The sequence below is a fragment of the Gekko japonicus genome, unplaced genomic scaffold (genome assembly GCF_001447785.1).
Source record: "Gekko japonicus isolate JY-2015 unplaced genomic scaffold, Gekko_japonicus_V1.1 scaffold1329, whole genome shotgun sequence".
NCBI classification, from domain to species: domain Eukaryota; kingdom Metazoa; phylum Chordata; class Lepidosauria; order Squamata; family Gekkonidae; genus Gekko; species Gekko japonicus.
The window spans coordinates 494533-517066 of NW_015173711.1; the positions used below are offsets into that span (position 1 = coordinate 494533).

Below are 22534 nucleotides of genomic sequence, written 5' to 3' on the forward strand. Positions count from 1 at the left end.
TATTTTGGCCTTTGGGAGAAAACACATTGGGGCCAGTCCTGATAGGGTTGCCAGATCCAGTGTCAGCAAGCTGCCATGGAGTTCTGTGTAACATTGTATGCTTCTAGCTTGAGTTCATTCCCCCCCCTCCCGTGATACCAGCTATGTCTCCCTGTTGCTTCTGCTGCGCTCATTAGGTAAATTCCTTTCTCTGTATGTTAGGACTGCTTTGAAACTTAGATAATGCCCAAGGTCAACTACTGGAGGTTGGAAGGAGTTTTGGAGTTGCTTTGATTAGTATGTGATAGGGCTTGTGAACCGAATTAATGTTTATGTTTAAGACCGTTTGTTCCCAGGGGTTTGGGCACCTGTTTTACCTGCTTTCCCGCACGCGGGAAAATGACCCATTGGCCTGGTATGATTTTGTTTATTACCTTGTACCCCAGAGGTAGTCTCCATTCTTAACAATCCTTGTGTTCCTGTTTTCACCATCGCTTTAATAAATGCTACTTTGCTACAAACGTGGATTTATTTGAATGCCTGGAGAATCGGACATGCAGATGGGAAATTCCTGGAGATTTGAGGGATGGAGCCTGAAGAGGGTGAGGTTTGAGGAGGGGTGGGACCTCAGACAGATACAATGTCATAGACTCCACCCTCCAAACCAGTCAGTCCCTCATGGGGAACCATTGTTGCCAATCTCCAGGTGAGGGCTGGAGACCACTCAGAATTACAACTGCTCTGCAGAAGGGAGGGCAGAAGTCAGCTGAAGTCAAAGGGGCAGATAATGGTAGGTTGATGGTTAGCTCGGAAGGAGATGGGATTGCCAACTCCAGGCTGGCAAATTCTTGTGGATTTGAGGGGTGGAGCCTGGAGAGGGTGGGGTTTGCGGAGGGGTGGGACCTCAGACAGGTAGAATGCCATAGACTCCACCCTCCAAACCAGCCATTTCGTCCTGGGTAACAATTATTGCCAATCTCCAGGTGAGGGCTAGAGATCACTCAAAATTACAACTGTTCTTCAGGAAGCAGAGATCAGTTCCTCTGGAGAAAACAGTGGACTCTGTCATTATACCCTGCTGAGGTCACCACAGCAAATTGACACTGTTTGCCCAAAGCCAGAGCACTCTCCCAGAGCCTCTTTCTAGATCTCGTTGTATTTAATTCCACAACGGGCCTTATTCCTAGTGTTTGTATAAGGGAGAAAGTTTATGATGACCCATTGCTTGCCTCATGAATGTTTGGGCAAAGGAATTGTTCTTTTAAATGGGGCACTAACAGAGTATATTTGGGGGATCTGGGCTTGGTCATTTAATGTCAGTATCTTCTGATACTCAGCAAGAGACAAAGGAAATGTTGGCCACGGTAGATTTATTTTTTGCTGCCAGTTTAGTGAGGATTTTAATACTATTTATTTCATGGTTGAAATAAAGCTTCCCTTGTTCTGTATTTTTTCTGGCCAAGATGGGGGGGGGGGGGTTTTAATACTACTTTGTTTAATACTACCTTCAGTTGATCAGTTATTTTTTCTCTGTGTAGTTTGGCTTGTGATACTTAGTACAGTTAAGGGATGCTCAGTTAACCAGAATAACATAGCCCTGAGGTTATTTTCCCTTTCAAGGTAACAGTTCTATCGTGTGCAGTTTTTTAATGATGTCATGGAATGGTTCCTTTGTGAGAGCTCTCCTACTGCAGAGAACATGTTTTTTTTTATTTTTAGTGGAACTTCATGCATAAGGGTTTAATGCTTGAGGACATATCATGGGTTACAAGATGAAGTGTGTATAGAAAATTACCAAGTCACAAGTGAAACTCATGGAGTTTGCTCTGGCAACAGCGCCATTTTCAGTTCTGCAAGTAGCTGCAAGATGAAGCAGCAGAAAGAAAGAAAATGGGCTGCAGTCTTGCCGTGCCGGAATGATAGTTATTGAGTATGCAAATTCTTGTTGTAAAGATCTGATTTCCTATTAAAAATAACTGTGTTTGTATGTCCTGGAGTCTGATGTATGTTGTCTGTAGACTTTCATTTCCTTCCACCCAGAATATCCTTGATAATTGGAATATTTTGGGATGCTGTCATCCTAGTGTCCTCCTAGTTTGGTAAAGTGCCTTTGCCTCTTTTGTTAGGGAGCATTTTAGCCAGCTAGCTCATGAACTACAATACAGTAGCTTATACAAAGCAGTAAAACACCCTCTTTCAAACTACAAAGCTAAATTGTACATTCACATTTTCCAGTGGTATAGATATAGGATCAAAATGGGAACAATCAGAGTTGACACACAGGTGTCTCCCAGCTTCTGTTGAAAGGTATGGCAACAATGCCATGGAATCTTCTTTCTCTCATATGTATCATTTCTGAAATGCACAAAGGAAATCAATGCATTTGAATCTTTGGCAGTGCTAAGGCTGCCTTATCTATTTCCCCTGTACAAGGATCTTTTGAAGTCGTTAAGAGCCCCCTAGATGAGGAGGAGGGTGGTCAAAAGTATGCCAGCCCTCAGGCTATCACAGGTCATTCACATCATTTGAACAACATAAATGCAAATAAGCTTTCTGTATATATAAATGAAGGCTTACTCAAAGATTCCCCCCCACACACCTTTCTATTACATCAAATTATTGCAGACTAGGAATAAGGCTTGTTGTGGAAATAAATACAACAAGCTCTAGAAAGAGGCTCTGGGAGAGTGCCCTGGCCTTGGGCACTCAGAATCAATTTGCTGTGGTGACCTCAGCAGGGTATAATGACATAGTCCACCATTTTCTCCAGAGGTACTAATCTCTGCTACCTGAAGAGCAGTTGTAATTCTGAATGATCTCCAGCCCCCACCTGGAGTTTGGCAACAATGGTTTCCCAGGAGGGAATGGCTGGTTTGGAGGGTGGAGTTTATGGCATTGTACCTGTCTGAGGTCCCACCCCTACACAAACCCCACCCTCTCCAGACTCCACCCTTCAAATCCCCAGGAATTTCCCAACCTGGAGTTGGCAACCCTCCCTTCCTCCCAGCCAACCATCAACCTACCTTTATCTGCCCTTCTGACTTCAGCTTTCCATTTCCTCCTCCCTCCCTCCAAGAGAGCAGTTGTAATTCTGAGTGATCTCCAGCCCTGAAGGTTGGCAACAGTGGTTCTCCAGGAGGGACTGGCTGGTTTGGAGGGTGGAGTCTATGGCACTGTACCTGTCTGAGGTCCCACCCCTCCTCAGACCTCACCCTCTCCTGGCTCCACCCCTCAAGTCACCAGGAATTTCCCAACCTGGAGTTCGCAACTCTATCTCCTTCCCAGCCAAGCATCAACCTACCATTATCTGCCCCTCACTCTTCAGCTTTCCATCTCCCCCCACACACCTGCAGCCTCTACCGTGCTCTGAAGCCCTGACTACTACGTCGCATTGGCTGTCACAGGGGGGGCATCTCAGCAGACTATAAGGACACAGAGTCCATCAATTTCTCCAGGGGAACGGATCTCTGCCATCTGGAGAGCAGTTGTAATTCTGTGATCTCCAGCCCTCACCTGGAGATTGGTAACTTTACCAGGAGGAAAAGTACAGGTTTCTCTGCAATGGGGACCACAGCAGCTTATATCATTCTCTCCCCTCCCCTTTTGACTTGCACAACAACCCAGTGAGGTAGGTTAGGCTGAAAGTCTGTGACTGGTCCAAAATCACCCATTTAGCTTCCACAGCAAGAAGACCCTGCTCTGAAGTGCCGACTGCTATGCCTAGGGTAGCCAACCTTCAGGTGGAGCCTGGAGACCACCAGGTATCACAACAGACAACAGATCTCTCCCCCCCCCGGAGAAAATAACTGCTTTGACGGATGGGCTCTATGGCATTCTGTTCTGCTGAGGCCTCTCCCCTCCCCAAACCCTGGCTTCCGTAGACTCTACCGTCCCTGGAGCTGGCAACCCTAGTCAGGACTGGCCCCAATGAGTTTTTTCCCAAAGGCCAAAATAGGCATGTCTTTTACTGACAGAACCAAGCTTGGTTGACTAGCAACAGGCACTGAGGGGAAAGTAGGGTTGCCAGCCCTGAGTAGGGAACTACCTGGAGAGTTGGAGGTGTATCCTGTGGAGGGCAGCATTTGGGGAGGGGGAGGACCCAGCAGGGTATAATGCCATAGGGGAACTGATCTCTGCCTGGCAGACCCTGCTCTGAAGTGCTAACTGCTATGCCTAGGGTAGCTAACTTCCAGGTGGAGCCTGAAGATCGCCAGGTATCACAACTGAACTCCAGACAACAGATCTCTTCCTCCCCTGGAGGAAATAACTGCTTTGGAGGATGGGCTCTATGGCATTCGGTTCAGCTGAGGCCTCTCCCCTCCCCAAACTTTGGCTTCCTTAGACACAGAATATCCAGGAATTTCCCAACCTGGAGCTGGCAACTCTAGTCAGGACTAGCCCCAATTTGTTTCTCACGAAGGCCTGGAAAGGGTTTCCTTCCCTTTGTCTTTTTACTGACAGAACCAAGCTTGGTTGCCTGCCAACAGCCACTGAGGGAAAACTTAGTCCCACAGAGGAGCCAAGCAGGAGAAGTGTCTTCATCGGGAGACACAGCCGTTTGCCAGTAATTCTGACAGGGAACAGTGGCTGAAGGGGGAGTGGGCGGGGAAGAGTAGCAGAAGCTGTGTTCACTGGAGCGAAGCAATCGTCTTCTGAGGAGAATTTTGGTGGGCGCCACCTCTGTGGGTGGGACTCAGGCAACACAGCCAGTGGATAGGGACAACTTCTGAGTGACACATCATGGAGCCAACTGATTTAGGAGTGAGTGGAATGTTCAGAAAGTGCCACCCCACTACTCAATAATATATAATTATATAAAATAAATAAATTCTGTCTAGTCTTAGGAAAAAATTACTTCACTAAGATGAAATAAACACATAAAAGAATAGTTTTCTGTAGCATTTGACTGTTGTAGCAGTATGTGTATTTGTGTTCTTAATTAGGGTGTTTGAAAATGTAAGTATGCCTCTTTCCTAGCAAAAAAACTACAGCTGGGTTTCTCTTGAGTGTGTCTACCTATATGTAATTACTCTCAAGTCGATATGCAGAACACTCCAGTTCTCTGCTTCTGAGCATACCATCACAGCTATAAGAGCTGTAAAGTGAAAATTGCAGTGTTCAAGGTGCTGAATTTTACATCAAACAAGTTGCACCATCAAAAGCTAGGAATGTGCTCCTCCAACATGTCAGTTGGTAGCAGTATTCCGTTTGGAACAATGGTAGCACAGAGCACTGCATTCCCTGTAGCCAAAATTCCTACAGTTTTGTTTCTCCACAGCTGCACTTTCACTTCATGATAAGCAGCTTTTAGATCTCAGATACACACATCCAACTAGTGCTATGGATACATCCATTTGGTTCAACTTATTCTAAGAGCTCTAATCATCAAGCTCCTTACAGATCTGTGTTCCTGGTTCCTTTTGTCACCAAAATGTTATTGTCTAGCTTGGTAGTTCTCCGGGGTTTTTTCCCCATAACTCTCTCCAAAGTTCCATCTTCCACTTAAGATGTCAGTACATGTTTGTTATCCATGGAATAATATATGAATGCCCTTGTGTCCCGTTGGGAATGAGAGGCTCATGAAGGAGATATTCTGGGAGAAATAAGAATGATCAGTCTCTTTTCCAGAATGACTCCATAGTTATAAACTTTACACATAGTGAGTTCTCACTGTCATAGAGTCCAGCTTCATTAAATTGTAGCAAAGAGACTGCAGGAGTCCATTTGAAATGGAGTTTTAAACACTCATGAGAGAACAGTGTCAAATGAAGCAGTGTTGAAGAGGTAACTGATTGTGAGAACAAGGTCTGAAACGTGATACAGATTTCCAAGGTTCTTGTCTTACGAGCTTTAGAGGTTTTGGTGGAATTGCTCCTGCATTCTGTTGATAAAAATGAATGTATATAGTGTGTCTATAACTCATTAACTGATTGGATGTTCAGTTACTGCTTAGTTCATACAGGTGAAAGAAAAGCAAGAGATGCAGAGTTCTAGGAAGTCCTCAGTGTTCTGCACAAATTACACTGAAGAGTTTTATTTTTAGCCTGTAAGCCATGTTGACATTATACAGTGGCTTTTCTGAGATGCAAAAAGTGTATGCTCAGAGTAAATTGAGAAGTAAGATTTATCAGCCCTTGTTAAACGCAGTTGTTGGAGAAATTTGGCAGTGCATCGAAGTCAGAGACAAGGAAGTGTTAATGCTTGCTTATAAGGCACTGATACGGTTCATCTGGAATACTATGTCAATTTTTAATTGTCCATGTTTAAAAAGAATGTACTTAAAATGTAACAAGCACCAAGAAGAACATCAAAAATGATTGAAGGAATGCAGAACGTCTCCGTGTCCAGAAGTAAAGAGTTTGGCCCGTTCATCTTTTTTTGGTTTATCTTCCATTGCTTTAGGAGTTGTGCCATACTTACTATGTCAGTTTTATATAGAAAACAGTGCTTGAATGTGCCTTCATTTGATGAAAGCTGCTTTTCCCCCATGCCAAAGCAATTGAATGTAAGAATCAGCCTTATGAAAGGATATGACTGAAATCTGCATACGGAGTGAAAATTCAGATGAAGGAAAACTTTACAAGATCCAGTGGCTCTAAAATTGCCATTTAGGATAGAAATTAGAAGAGGGCTTCCTTGAGCAGTTTTGAGTGATGCTATGGAATACTACCAGCAGTGAGAAACTGACTTGACTTCTTCCTGTGCAACAGCTGACAAGCGGATTTTTATGGCTTAATGGTGGTATGTGGTGGGAGCCACATACACATGGAATTTACGCATCTTGCAATAGAGATGCATGAATTCCCCTCAGATGTTAAGCACCAGAAGGGCTGATGGAGGATGTCGAAATGGTGATTTCTGGTGCCTCTCTCAAGCATCCAGAGGCACTCTGAATGTTGGAACTGAACGTCACTCTTTCAAGACAGTTGGTTATTACATTTATGAAGGTTCTCTTGTGATACTTGATTTGCTGCCTCAGTTCTTGTGGCATATTGTGGACAGAAAGAATTTTTGACATGGCTAAATCTCTCTTCCCATTCCTTTGGGGGGGGGGGCAGTTCCCACCGGCTGGTCTAGGAAGTTGGATATAGCAGTCTTGTTTAAAGCTGGATCTCCTTTGGGAGGCACCAGTGGGTGTTTTTGTTTTTTGCTCAAGGCCTAATGAATTCCACATTACATTGAGTATTTGCCCATACAATGTAGATGGGAATGATTAACCTTTTACTATTATATAGGCCTTGATTCGCTTGTTTCATACTTGCAGCAGAATATGCTCTGAGGGCATTTTAGTTCTCCCTGATCTCTTCTGCCCTCTGCTTGTGCACATTGCAGTCTAGATTATACAACCGTATAATATACAGAAGATTGAGCACTGAATGTCCTACCTTTAGTACATTCCAAGGGGGTGGGGATTATTGGCTTTGTAAACTGGGAAAACGGAAAGGATAAGATGGCCCTAATTTTTGTCTGTGTGAACTGTAATATCTCACTGCAGTACTCAAAATTCCATTTTAGCACAAAACTTTTACTGTAAACAATACTTAGACAAAAAAAATCCCCAAGATGCTCAAAATACACTTCGCATCCTCCTCTCTAGCATGAATCTATTTTGTCTCATTGTTCCCAGCCACACTTATCAACATTACAATCACACAATGTTTGTCTCTTGAACACTCAGGCAGTTTAAATTGTTCAGTGTCTCTGGAGAGCAATGGCAATAATCCAGACAAACTGGAGGAAAAGCTAAAATTAAAAAGACAAATTATAAGCATACTCTTCTCACTAAAAGTACATGCAATGAGTGAAAGACTATCTGGCACCATAAATTCTTACGTTTGAAGGGGACTGATACCCGGTAACAACCACCAGGCAACTTGCTACCTTGCAATTTGCATGACTCACCCAGGCCTACCTACTCGCAGTTGTTCAACAGCAGCCACCTGTGAAAGTCGGTGTGGTGTAATGGTTTCAGACTAGGATCTGGAAGACTGAGGTTCAAATTACCACTGTGCCATTGAAGTTCACTGGGTGACTTAGGGCCACACATTCTCAGCCTAACCTATCTGACAGGGCTACTGTGAGGATAAAATGGAGAAGAGCTGCTTTGGGTCCCCATATGAAGGAAGAAAATAAATAGCTGAAGGGGAACAGATAAAAGGAAGGTTGGTGGGTGGGTGGCAGGGGTCGTTTCGTAGAAAAAGAGCTAGGGGAACTCATTAGCATAACTCATTAGCATATGCCACACCCCCTGACATCACCGGAAGTGTGTCATAAGGCCACACCCCCTGAATGCGCTTGCCCACTTCGGGAGAGGGGATCAAAGTGTAATACAAGCCTCCTCCGAGACTTGATCACACCAATCTCAGCTCTCTCTTGGGTCTTGATGCCTGTCAGTCATTCCCCCTGCCTGGGGGAAGCTGCGTTGGACCAAAATACAGTCCAAACTGCTGTAAGGAACACCCGTCCACCCTGAGCACTTACAGGGTGCGTCAAATCGCCATTTTACCCCGACCGGAAGCAGGGGGCAGGGCTTCGTTGTGTGCCCCCCCGCACCTCACCCGGGGGAACGGCGATCCCCCCGAATTGACCCCTGGTGAGTGGTACGGAAAGGAAGCAGGGAAATGTTTCCAGGAGGAGGGAAAGGGGAAACCATATGGGGAGGGAAAACAGAAAAGTGAGGTGCCTCCCACAAATACTTGTGGGAACCTGCAAGTATTTATGGGAGGCACCTCACTTTTCCCTGTTTTGCCTCCCCATACTATGGAGGTACCATACACTTAGGGCTGGCCCAGGGGCTAGTACCATGTAACTAGGGGTGACCGGAAAAATCCCGCAGGAAAAACCCCACGGTCATAAATACTCACAGAAGAAAAGCCCATGTGGAAAACTGCCCACACAGAAAAAAGCCCATACATATAAAAGCCCACACAAAAACAAGGCCACATGGAAAAATACCATGTAAAGCACCATAGATGTTTATAATGGTGGATGACCATTCATCTCCATTTATGAGAATGAACAGGTATTACCTATATTTTATATTGTTGTTTTAGGATTAAAACATGTCATATTCACATGCAACAATATGTGTTGCATCCCAGCCTTGGCCGGGAGCTCCCGGTCCAGAAGAGGGCCAGCCTGGGAACGACCCCCTGGGATGCCCCCCCGTGCCGCTCAACTCACCTTGCCCGACGGCGGGTGTGGCGGTGAAAGGAAGGGCACCGGATGTGGTGGCGCCCCAAAAGCGCAACAAGGGCCGGGGGCGGCTCCGGAGGAGCAACACAAGCTGCGGCAACATGCCACAGCTGCAGGGTGAGCCAGACCTGTCCCACGCCTCACAGGGTGGCAACAGGCTGGAAGAGTCCAAGAAGCGACGAGACAAGATGCCGGGGGGCCAGGAGAGCTGCAGGAGCAGCAGTGCAACTGGACCCGGACCCGGAGCATGGAGGAAGGGTGGAACCGAAGACTGCGGCGTCTGAGCCTTTACAGGGGGAGGAACTAGGGGCTGATGGGGTAATAAAAGAAGGGGTGGAGGTGGCTGATGAGGAGTACTGGGTTGGCTACAGCTGGAGCGTTTGGAGCGGCTAGAGAGAGGGAAGCATAGCTGGACCGATAAACAGTCACAAGCCATATACCCAGGGCAGGAAAGAGAGTGAGGGAACTCTCTGACATACCTGTCTTCTGAGACCATTACTCCCTGCTTCCTTCAGGACTGCCCTCGGCTCCTCACCCCTCGGCAAAGAGCAGGAAGACGCACCGGCATGGGTGGGGCACCCCAGACCTTTCCTCACTTCCCGGCAGCATGGCGACGGGCGGCTCTCCTGCAGGGGGCACTGGGGCGCATGACATGTTGTGATTTTATCAAGTATAATTAAATAATAATTTTGGTATGTTATTAGTAAATTACTTCATTACTATACAAAAGTGGCCTGTATGAAGAAGGCTTTAATGCTCTTGAGTGTAAAGGCTTGGAAGGGAAAATGCATGAAATAAAAGTGACCATTTTGTTATCAACAAACTTCATTAAGAAAGAAAAACAATAACAGAAATTAAACTCTATATAGAAATATTTTAAATAAAATTAAATACTTTAAATTTATTAATTTACCATTTGTCAACTTTTGTAATGTTGGTATGAAGTAATTTCTAAAGACAGAAAGACGTTAAATTAAATTATGTATAGACTGTCTAGTATACACAGTGTTTGAACAAATATATGGCTTAAAATTCTTCAAATAATTAATTTGGTGTAGTGGTTAAGTGTGTGAACTCTAATCTGGGAGAACCGGGTTTGATTCCCCACTCCTCCACCTGCACCTGGCTGGATGACCTTGGGCAAGCCATAGTTCTAATAAGAGCTGTTCTTGAAAAATAGCAGTTTCTGTCAAGAGCTCTCTCAGCCCCACCTACCTCACAGGGTATCTGTTGTGGGGAGGGGAAGGGAAAGGAGTTCGTAAGCCGCTCTGAGACACCTTTGGGTAGTGAAGGTCGGGGTATAAATCCAATCTCTTCTTCTTCTTAAAAATTAAAACCTGAGAAAGAATAATGCAACCCTTGGGGTGAGAGTGGGCTACTGAATTCTGACTATGTGGCTCATGCAGATTGTTTTGTCACCTTCCTCTCTCCCCATCCTTTTTGGAGGGCCTCATTTGAAGGCGGCAGATATGTACATTATTTTGTCAAAAGCATCGGTCGCTAGATGATTTCAGGAGCAACATTCGTTCTGTGCAGTAATGCCTCTCCTGGCTCCAGCCAAAGGCTTTATTTTTAAAAGTATAAGTAACAGGTGTTTGTGCTACTAAAGGATGGCATTATAAATAAATTATCCATTCATTTCCTTTTGGATAGTTTCCTATTGTATAATCACATCATGCTTTCCTGTTTTTTTTTTTGGGGGGGGGGGTTGAAAAAAATAACCCCTGGCTTAAACTTCCTGTTCATCACATGAAAATGAAGTTAGTGTTTTGACTATAGATCAGTTTTTCCATCTTTTTTGACATTCCTCTTTTTATTCTGAGGTTCTTGTCTGCAAAACAAAACAAAACACCAAAACCCTATACTGTATCAACTGCACTGACCTGGATGGCCCAGGCTAGCACAATCTCATCAGATCTTGCAAGCTAAGCAGGGTTGGTCCTGGTTAGTGCTTAGATGAGAGACCATGAAAGAAGTCCAGTGTTGCTATGCAAAAGCAGGCAATGGCAAGGAGGAGGAATTGGATTTATGCCCCACTTTTCACTACTCAAAGGAGTCTCAAAGCGGTTTACAATCTCCTTTCCCTTCCCCTCCCCATAACAGACACCCTGTGAGGTAGGTGGGGCTGAAAGAGCTCTTTCAAGAACGGCTCGTGAGAGAACAGCTCTGAAATAACTTGTAACTTACCCAAGACCACACCAGCAGCTGCATATGGATGCGTGGGGAATCAAACCCGGTCCACACACTTAACCACTATACCAAACTGGCTCTGAACACCTCTGAACATCGCTTTCCTTGAAAACCCTATGGCGTCACCACAAGTTAGCCCTTTCCACCACCATCAAAAACTAAATCTGCCTGATAAGCTTTGCTGTTCATTCTTTCCTATTTTGTCAGTACTGTGTGTTAGCAAGAAAGAGATTGTTCAAGAATATGGAAGATGATTATTTCCATGTTCTGGTGCTAACATTAGCGGTTGCTGTGTTGACCACTAACAGCAATCCTGACATGGCTTATGATAGCGTTGACCACCTTATTTAAAGGGGTGAAATGGCCTTATACTGTTCTTTGGCAGCCAGGTCTAGTCATGCCAGTGGGGCGAGTTTCTGACCATAGCAATTATCTTCAGTGGATCAACCAAGGAGATTGAAAAAGAATATTATCTTAGAGGACAGTGCAGCTTAAAATACAAGAGAGGCATATGCTGAAATTGTTTCTTCACAGTCAGCAACCCTAGCTCATGATAACAGGAACAACAATAGTATGTTATTGCCCTTGAAAGAGCTTTTTTTTTTTTTTACATTTTATAATTTGCTAACTAGATTTATACTGTTATGTACCAATAGCAATACCAGGGAGCAAGTTGTAGCCATAGCCACAATCACAAAAGCAAATTTGATAATGGCTTTAATGCATTCTTCAACAACAGTCTTTGTTTCTGAGCTTTTGGCCTTATCATGTCTTTGTTGAAGTTTATGATAAAGCTTCTACTCTCCAGTGGAGGCAAACATTGCCTTGAATGCTCAAGGATGTTTACTGTTGAACATATCTATAACTTGCTGTTCATGAGAGGCAGAAAAGTGTGTATCTCTCCAGCCATTATTTCCCATATCTCCTCGCCCTTAAGATAAATATAATGAAAAGAAGTATCTAAGGAGTTTATCTGCTGTTTGCAGTTCTCATATAAAGTTAGAACTGTGTGTTTGTGCTATTCCCATTGGAGTTTAAACAGATCCTTAAAGGGCAGGTGTTTTTCACCTTTTCATAACTGCCATAGCTAGGTGTTAATATAAAGAGGGTGAAATTCCCAAGATGCTTTGCCAGACGCAGTATATTTTCACCTACAGAAAGTTGCCATGAACTCTTATTGGTTTTTCCAACAGAATCCTTTTGCACAGGGAAGGGCAGAGAGGACCTTGCTTCTCTTGGGAGACTCAAACAGTCACTGTTTTAATTTGTAAAACTTGATTCAGTATTTTGGGGGGAAATGCTTTAAAACAATCTGGCATTCTTTGGCAAGATGTTTACATTACAACTACACTTATGTAACCTCCTCAGAAGCACAGCTTTTGCTAGGGATTTACAGTGCAATCCTAACCAGTTACACCCTTCTAAAACCATTGACTTCAGTAGATATGGCAGGGTGTAACTCTGCTTAAATTGCACTGTTAATCTGCTACATATACTGTTAGGAGGAGACAGATTTGTCATTTTTTTAACAAGCCCTTATTCCGGTTTCTTGCACAGGCTGTTCAGTCTGCAGACATTAGCAGGCAGCAATGCATACCTCCCAGCTAAATACTATGAAGCAGTTTGCTGTTCAAGTCCTCAGAGCAGGCCAAATTGATCAGTCCTAAAGCAGAAACAGTTGGCTGTCATGTGACAATTCCCAAACCAAACAAAGGTTTAGTGGAAAAGAGGGCCAATATTAAAACCCATTGATAAAAAGAAGTACATGTATTTATTAATAATATCAAGTTAAAACATATATAGGGGCCCAATTACAGACAATATACATAAACCATAATCATAACCAGGGCTAAAAAAATGACCTGACGCGTTTCGGCCGGATCGGCCTTCCTCAGAGGTCATACAAGTGTGGCTAGATGGTAAATAGTTACACTCATAAAACACAATCAAAAATGTATACAAAATATAATTTCAATTAGGACCATAAAGGAAATTGTTCAGTAAAAACATACCCAGGCACAAAGTGAATATGCGCATACAATCTTTTTAGTGCAATCACTAGCCCAGTAGATATAAAATCAACCTATGGTCCACAAATAACCATCTTAGATTGTGTTGCCACAATAATTACAAGTAAACAGCAGTCCTCAGAGCAGGCCAAATTGATCAGTCCTAAAGCAGAAACAGTTGGCTGTCATGTGACAATTCCCAATCCCTACACATGTTTACTTTGGAATAAGCCCCACTGTGTTTAATTTGACTACCAGGTATGTGTGCCTTGGACTGCAAATTTAGGTTGCTGTTACAGAAAGGCCCAGAGAGGCAGGTTCATCCCATGAAAAGTCTGAGAACCTGCATCTGAGAACTAATCCCTTGCTGGGGATGTTGGGAGATGCTGTTGTATGCAAGCAAAAAAGGCCCTTCTTGGGAGCTGAGCTGTCTCTGGAACATGTTAAGATTGAAAATAGGTCTAACAAGGGGCGGGACCCGTGATACTCGCGGGGGGGAGGGACCTCGACACTCATGAGGCAGAGGAGGAAGCAGCAGGGGGAGGTAAGTTCCCCCCCATCCGGGCCTCGCTGCTCTCTTTCCCCCCTCCCCTCCCCGGCTCGCTGCTCTCTTCCCCCCCTCCGAAGCGGCGGTCAGGGAGTTTGCAGAGCGTTCCCTGCGCATGCGCAGGGGACGCTCTGTCACTTTCGGGGGATTTAAGTATTCCCCCAATATTTTTTCCGGGTTTTTAGATTTTTGTGCACACCTGGGGACTGCCCCAAGTGTGCACGAAAATCTCCCTCCCCCCAGGTGCCCTCGATGCGCGGATTTAGGTATCCGCACGCAGGGGGCACCTTTCGCTATTAGATATATAGATGTCAATGGGCAGAGAAATTTTTACCTTAGAAGAACTGGTGTTCTGATGGGATAGTTATTCAGAGTAGTTCAGAATGTGGCTCTGTGTTCAACTAACTGCTACTGTGAATTTTTATTACTATTTTTGATATGGGACGGGAATGCTTTTGATTGTGTGGATCCCCATTTGCAGTCTGAAGTAGCATTCTCCAGGAAAGTTTATATCAAGTGGTAGCTCTGCAATGTGTAGTTCTTGTCTCAGTGAGCCTACACCTGAGGTGAGATTTGAGTCCTGGGCTGCAGTCACATGACCAGTTTGTGCCGATATCATCACGGTACCTTTGCAGATGTAAAGAGCACAATCAGACAGCAACATCTACCTTCCATGGCCCAGTCATCGGCACCCGGGTCCAGTGCATCCTGGAAGCAGAGTTTGCTGACACCAGGGCAAGTCTGGTCATTAGGTATGCCAGCGCTTCCACCCCACATTTCCTGATGTCTGAACCAAGGTCAAATGTTGTGAAGTCAAGCCATTTGGGAAGTCTGAACCTTTCCTTCCCTTTCTGTCTCCTTTGGGGTTTTTTTAAAATCAGGCACCTATGTATGCATAAGCACACAATCGCCCCTGGTATTGTCAGTAACCGTGGCCAAGTAGTCATTCTGGATCGGGAGTCCCCAGAGGAGTTGTTTTCAAGTGACAAATCCCCCCCAACCTCCCCCTCCTGTTTCTGTGTCAAAGTTGCTGTTTGAGAGTATTCCATGATTGCCACAAAGGTAAATGCACTGAAGTCAATGAGACTACTCATATAAATCTGCACTCCCCCCCCCCATATTCCAAGGAAGAGAGGTGAAGGGAAGGAGTCTGAGAGGGGCTGGAGTACTTGGCAGAGGGATTGTGGAGCTGTCAAAAAGGAGCCGGAGCTTCGGATACACGCTTATGTGCGTGGATGAAAGGAAAAAAAAAGGATGCTGCAACAATATGAATGATAGACCATGGGGCAAGCATGTGGTAAAGCTGGTTCAGGGGGGGATGTCTGATCAAAACTTCCTGCAACTATTTAAACCGCTGCAAACAGGGGAGCAGCCAGATTGCTCCAAGCCTCCAGTGTGACCACAGCCCTGGTCTCCCAGATTTAACTGTAGAATTTCATTTACTAAACCATACTAGCTGACCTTAGTTTTTCATAAGCTTCTTCTTACTCTTTTTTATACCTCACTTCTGCCAAGTGGAAAGGAGGGATTGGTCAAATATGTGGAAAAAATACCTGAGTAAGCATGTGTCTCAAATATATGAAACTTTTCATATGTGGTTACTTCTTATGGCCAATGTCTTGAATGATAAAGTGGTCTGACATTTGGTTATGGGTTGTTGTTTTTTTTTGTGGTATGTGGCTTATAAGGGACAGAAGCATTAAATTTGCTTTATTGAAGTTCATGTGTGTTTGTGCACCTTTCATTAGAAATAAAGGAAAGAATTACTGGATATTTCCCATTGTACTGTTCCTGCCATAAGAGGAAGTCATACATTAAACCTACCCAAACAGTTAGAACAACCAATTTCCTCCTGTGACATGTGGTAGATTGCTTCAGAATTTTGTAAAAAACAGTGATTCTTTCAGCTTACTGTCCCCCCCCCCATTTTTTTTAACCTTGTGGTTCGGCACTGGCCTCATATCTTTACGTTGAAATCAGGTATGCCCACCTTCGATTTCCAGATAATATACCATCATTGTCTCAGGATCAGAAGCATCTTCACACTTGAGAGTCAGTATCAAAGCTGTGAGGCATGTGTGCAGAATCAGGTGTGCTTTAGCTGTTAGAGCACAGAATTAGGTGACTCGTAAGGGCCATACAATAATGCTCGGCTGATTTGACTGATGTGCTGGTTCAACTCAGAAAAGTTGCTAGCTTCTGGCCTCATTATCCCTTTTTTTAGATGATGGAAATGTCATCCTGGAGGAGGAGATAGGCAGATTAAGCTTTGACCTTGGAAATGTAGTTGACTTAAAGCATTGTATTGCTGCTGAGTGTACAGGGCTGTAGTCAGCAGTGAACCGTACAGGGTTCCGCCCCCTATTGAATTTGCTGCACCCCCACCCCAATCTCCTCCTTTAATTTTGAATTTTAGTGGGGTAGCTGCGCCGGCCTGCACTGCCCTGAGGCGTGCATGACTCCAGTGACATGTAGCATATTGCTCATGTGGGGAAACACTGAGGTGGGGGGCACTGCAGATCAGCTCATTTAATTTAATTTAATTTAATTGGTGGTGGTGGTGGATGGCTCTGATTATCCAAAAATGTGGCTTCCTCTACACTGCCAGCATATTTTTAGGGCAGTGCCCGGGAACCAAAGAACTAGGGAAGCAGCAAGTAGCCCACACTCATCAGCTGCCAGTCTTTGTTAATACTCCATTCTTCAGCCAAGCAGAGTCCAGACTGGTTATCTTGCCTGCCTTGTGAGGAGGGTGTGAAGAAGTATTTGGTAACTTGGCCATTGCTCCAAAGGTGTCATCATCTAGAAGTAGTTCAGCAAATCAGCTTCTTTACTGCAAAACCAAAAGACCCTGGGACAAAAAAGGGCCCAACAGTTTGGGACTAAACACTACCAAAAGCATCACTGAGGGACACACCACTGCATACAAATTTAATGAAGTGGGCACTAGCCCATAAAATCTTATTCCATGGGCTAGTTTTTAAAGAGCCACAAGAAGATTCTTCTCTCCACTTCAAGAATAAGGTTGCCAGACCCCTCCTGGCAACTGGTGAAGGATGGGGGGGGGGGGACTTACGAAGAGAACAGAAAGATCCAGGCCATGTTGCCAGCATCACGCAGGAAGTTACATCATCACGCTGTGTTGTCACTGCAATGCTCTGATATTCGGGCAAAAACTGTGGTAAAAACAGCTTCTACCATAGAGTTCTTGCCCAAATATCAGAGTATTGCTCAGATGTCACTGGTGTGATGACATCACTTCCTGTGTGATACCAGCTACATGGCCTAGGCCTTCCTCTTTCTCCTAATGTCCCCCCACCAGCCAGCTGATTTTTGGAGGAGCTGGGCCCTGGTGGGGAGGACCCCCACCTCCACCAAGGGGGCTAGCAACCCTATTCAAGAAGTAGTATTTCTAAGCTGGAAGAAGCCTTTTGGAATAATAAGAATAGGTTACTAAATTTGTCTAGTAGTCTATACATCTCAGTGTATGATGTTGTGTAGTAAAGGGAGAAGTAAGTGTGTCACATTCTAAATATGAGTGAATACTATAGGAGGGAAGTTCCTAATGATACCTTTCTTTCTTTCTTTTTTGCAGACACCAATCAACAGGCTCGTTCGGTATCCCACAGGCCTTATTATACACTGCCTAATGGTAGCCATGGGCGGTCTGTCCTCACTATTACTGAGCCTCCACGATTCCACTTCCAGGCCAAAGGAAAAAACATACGTCTGGATGCTCAGTCCCGCAAGGCAACCCGGAGGAACAGCTTCTGCAATGGCATCACTTTCACCAACCGGCCCATCCACCTGTATGAGAAAGTGCGGCTCAAGCTGATGTCTGTGCACCATGGGTGGAGTGGGGCATTGCGCTTTGGCTTCACCACTCATGATCCATCACAGATGAGTGCAGATGATATACCAAAGTATGCTTGCCCAGACCTGGTAACACGGCCAGGCTACTGGGCCAAAGCTCTGCCAGAGAGGTTTGCACTAAGGGATAACATCCTGGCTTTCTGGGTTGATCGCCATGGGAGAGTTTTCTATAGCATTAATGATGAGGAGCCAATACTTTTTCATTGTGGTGTCAAAGTCTCCGGGCCTCTCTGGGCACTGATAGACGTCTATGGAATCACCCATGAAGTGCAAATACTCGGTAAGATATATTTTTAAATCCTTGTATATGCAATTCCTTGTCACGTTACACACGGAGAGAAAAACGTAAATGAAATGTTTGTTCTTTGTGATAAGGAAATCAAAAATAATCTATCCTATGCTTTGCTTTTACCTTTGATTGAACTTGTCCCTTTAATTGGATTTTTTTTAGTTACTTTGCATTGTAAGGCACCTACAGTTTATACAGCTTGGAAGGTTGTTCTAACAAAAATATTCTCAACTGAGCTATGTGTTGCAATGGTAGACACTTTTCTCACAAGTGACCTTAATCTGGGCCCCCCACTGGAAGAAAGAGAAATGTTCCCAATCATCCTGTCAAAAGATTCTTCCATGGACATAAGTATAGAAGAAGCACAAAATGGGGTATTTTGCACACCATTACACTTTCTCCATAATGAGGACCTAAAGCCGCTTTCTCCTGCATTCCAGTACCTCCTCTCAACAGCCCAGTGAAGTAAGTTAGTCTGAGAATATATGACTGGCCCAAGATCAGCCTGTGAGCCTCCACAGCAGAGTGGCAATTTGAACCTCTCATATCCTAGTCTGAAACTGTAACCACTGCACAACACTAGCTTTTGTGAGGTGTCTGCTATTCAACACTAGCAAGCAGCCAGTCCTGGATTAGTCATGCCAGTTGCATGGTAGCAAGTTGTCAAGTGATTGCTGCCAGGTCTGGTACCAATGAGTCCTCCCTCAAAGGCCACAACAGTCTGGAAAGGACCCTGCCTCCTCCCCGCTGCCTTTTGCTGATAGAAATCCAAAACTTGCTGGCAACACTGTTGTAGTTGTTTATCAAAGGCTACTGAGGGCATTTGTTTCTTAAAGCTACTGGTGCTGCTTCTATTACTTTGGGTTTTGTAAACTCCATTTTTTAATTATTTATTTAGTTTTCAGATTTTTCTGCAAGTGGCTTTTTTTTAGGTCTGTAGAAAGATCTGTCTTTTCAGCTCTTTACTCCAGACCCTCGATTTAAGTATCCACAGGCCTGACCATGCTGAGAATTAGATATATTGAGGCTTCCTTGTGAGTTCATTGCATAGGCAATAATTAAAGTATGCCCTGGATGGTCTAGGCTAGCCTGATCTTGTTATATATCAGAAGCCAAGCAGGGTATGCCAGGGTTGCTATGCAGAGGCGGGCAATGGCAAACTGTCTCTGTTCATTTCTTGTCTTGAAAACCCTGCAGGTCACCATGTCAGCTGCGATTTGGTGGCACTTTTCACCACCAAGCCCTTTGACTTCAGTGAGAAGAGTATAACTCTGCTTAGCACAGCAGTATTTAGTCACCACACTATACCAGCATATTGCAGTAGCATACATGTGTAAAGAAGTAGCCACTCCAGGGACTCACTCTGATAGTGCTCTTCATCCTGGCCATGGGCTATTTGCTGCACGAAGGAGGGAACTCTACATTCAACACATAATTATTTACTAAATCCAAGGGCAGAGCGGGTGAGAAGACAAGAAAACAAGATAACAGTCCCATAGTCAGTGCAATTAAAAGCCAAAATTACACAGCAGTTGCCACAAGCAACAACCCAAGCCTTCAAATGAATTCCTGATACAAGGCTCCTAAAGGGGTGAATCCCAAGGGTCTCTCACTTCTCCTCCAATTTCCTGCTTTGCTTTGCTTTCTCTGTCTGACAACTAATGGCTGATAGTACTACACCAACTCTACTCCCTCTCTATCCACCTCACCTGTTAAGCTATCTCAACCTTAATTTGCCCCAGCTGTTACTACCATTCTGTGAAAGCAAAGGTTCTGGCTGACTCAAACCATCTAAAGCAGGGGTGTCAAACTCATTTGTTATGATGGCCGGATCTGACATAAATGAGACCTTGTTGGGCCAGGCCATGTGTGTCATAAAATGTAAGACCAGGTAGCAGAGATATAAACTTTATAAAGGACACAAACACAAAGATTTTTAAAAATTAAAATAAAAACATGCTTAAAACATTAGCTCTGTAAGCTGCAAACCTACTTTTGACTTATTGACATTCACCACAGAAATCTCAAGCTCAGAGTTCTGAGTCTAGGACCCAGGTTAAAACATGAAATGGCTGAGTGATTAAGAGAGTCTGGTGAAGCAAGCTATGATGCAGCAGCAGCAGCAGCAGCAGAACTAAAAGCAGGAGATGGCCAGTTCTACTGCAGGCCTGATGGAAGCCCTCCGGGGGCCTGATATGGCCCCCGGGCCGCATGTTTAACACCCATGATCTAAAAGGTTTACTCTACCCTCTACAGGGCCTTAAAAAAGGAGGAAATCATAAAAGGTTTGAACACTGCTGTCACAACCCTAAAACCATACATATACACATAACATTTAATCCTTTACAACATGAAGAGTTTACCACAAACACCGTATGTCACAAAGAACCACAAAACAGGTGTTTGTTATAAATCTATGTGGAAAACTGACTTTGCACTTTCTTTAATGCCACCGGTTTAGATTTTAGCTCAACGATTTTGTTTGTGCATGTTAACAGTATGTACACAAGTATGCTAGCACCAGACTTTTAAAAATACAAATGTCTAAAATGCACACGGCAGTTGTCGTTGTCATCAGCATCATTATTAACATTTTTATACCACCCATAGCTGAGGCTCTCTGGGCAAAGTACAGCAGATATAAAACAATAAAATACAATTAATAAAAACATTAAACATTACAAATTAGTATAGCACGAAAAAAATTATGATCAAAATAAAAAATGGTTACAGAGGTTACAGTGTGTCGTGCTTCAGTATTTTCTCCTGCATAGATTCCCTATGTCAAACAGAGTTATTGCACTAGTGTTCCTACTATGAAATAGGACTTCGTTTCTGGCGCTGTTTATGCCTGTGATGGAGGAGACCAAGCCAGTGAAATTGGGCCTCTGTCCACTTATGCATTGGCTCCACCAGTTGCCAGCTGTGTCTGTGTGTGTCCTGGTCCAGAGCATTGCTGTGACTCATCCTCCAGACGTGTTCCTTTTTTCCCTCCCAAGCACAGGCTTTAGATCCACTATCTCCTAGAAGGGCCACTTAGAGCCTCTCACGTTACATTCCTGCCCTATCAGGGTTTTTAAAGAAAGCACAGCACCTAAACGCAAGAGAAAGGCCAGCTTCTCTGCTTATCAGAGAACTCCAGTGGGGACAGCAGTGTTGTAATTCTCTTTTCAAGAGCTTGGAAACTTCCCCAAAGCATTGGTGCTTTTTCGTCTTCAAGTTAGAACTCAATGACTTACTTTTGCCCTTACGGACAAACCCACTTACTACCTATTGTCACGTCCTGGCTCTCCACGAGGGGTCAGTCCCCCACTGGCCATCTCTGGGAATTACACCTCCACTGACGAGGAGTACGTTTCACGAGCCAGATCTGTCCCCTGGGGGGGGGGGTCGAGGAGAGGTCTCTAGATGAAGTGAGAGAAGCAGCCTCAGAAGACAGGGTGTTCAGAGCGCGTTCTCCACCACTCTTGCCCGTCCTAGGTATCTGGCCTCTGCACCAACTCGTCGGTGACTCTGGGGTTCCCTTCTCTGTGGTCAGCTTCCCGTGCCCCGGCCAGCCTAGTCCTTCCTCCCTGGCTGCCTCCTGACTTCTCCTTTTATTATTCCCTCGAGCCCCATGACTCCCCTTGCATCAGGGCCCCCTCCCCCCTTCAAAGGGAACCATGCTGAGGCCACTTCCACTCGCCCCACCCTGGCGTCACGGGACCCGGCCCCGAGTGCGCTCTCCCCAGTTTCCCTGTCGCTCCTCCGCGCTGGCCCACCCGGCCCCGGCGCCACCAGCCTCGGCTCCTCCAGGCCCGCCTCCTCCTCCCTGCTGCCGCCACCATCGCTCCAGCTCTTGTCGCTCAAAGGACGGTCTCCTGGATGCTCTGCCTCTGGAGTCATGAGTTGCGTGGCAGGGTGGTGGTGCGGCATTTTTGTTTGGGGCTTCCTGCTATCTCTCGGTGCCAAGTCCCGGCCCGAGTCGGGACACCTATGATGTAACTTGCTGCCTCAACTGTTCTCAGACCTCACACCAAACACATTCCCTTGGGTTACTGTGCGGTTATCTGTGTAAAGCCACCATAACCTTACTTTGACAAGCCTTTATTGGCATGCCACCATAACCATCCCGCTTTTCTTCTTTTTTTTGGTGTTTAGATGTATTGCATATATCTGCACTGGCACTCCAGTGGGCCTGATTGCAAAAGGCAATTGAGCTTCAGTCAGAATGTTGAGTAATGCTCTGTAGAAGGATATAGGGAGTACATTAATGGGACTTTGTTCAAATTACTTTCCAGAGGGCATGTTTTTATATTAGCATGCATAAAATTGGAGGTTCTTTTTTGAAAGATACCTAGGAGGTGTTGAGAAGACAACAGGCTGTTCCTGTTTCCTTTTTCCTTTTATTTCATGTGGCACTTTTTTGACTGAAAATTGAGTAGACAGCATACCATTAGCTGTGACCCTTGT

At 44.8% G+C, this 22534-nt stretch overlaps 1 protein-coding gene across 2 annotated transcripts in view; it reads left to right on the top strand.

Annotated features, from left to right (window-relative positions):
* NEURL1B (neuralized E3 ubiquitin protein ligase 1B) overlaps nt 1-22534 on the top strand; it is a 93392-nt gene that overhangs the window by 60922 nt on the left and 9936 nt on the right. For both annotated transcript variants that reach the window (XM_015423312.1, XM_015423311.1), the window contains one exon: nt 17516-18073. In XM_015423312.1, coding sequence (XP_015278798.1) covers nt 17516-18073 — 558 coding nt within the window. The remainder of the gene's footprint in view (nt 1-17515; nt 18074-22534) is intronic.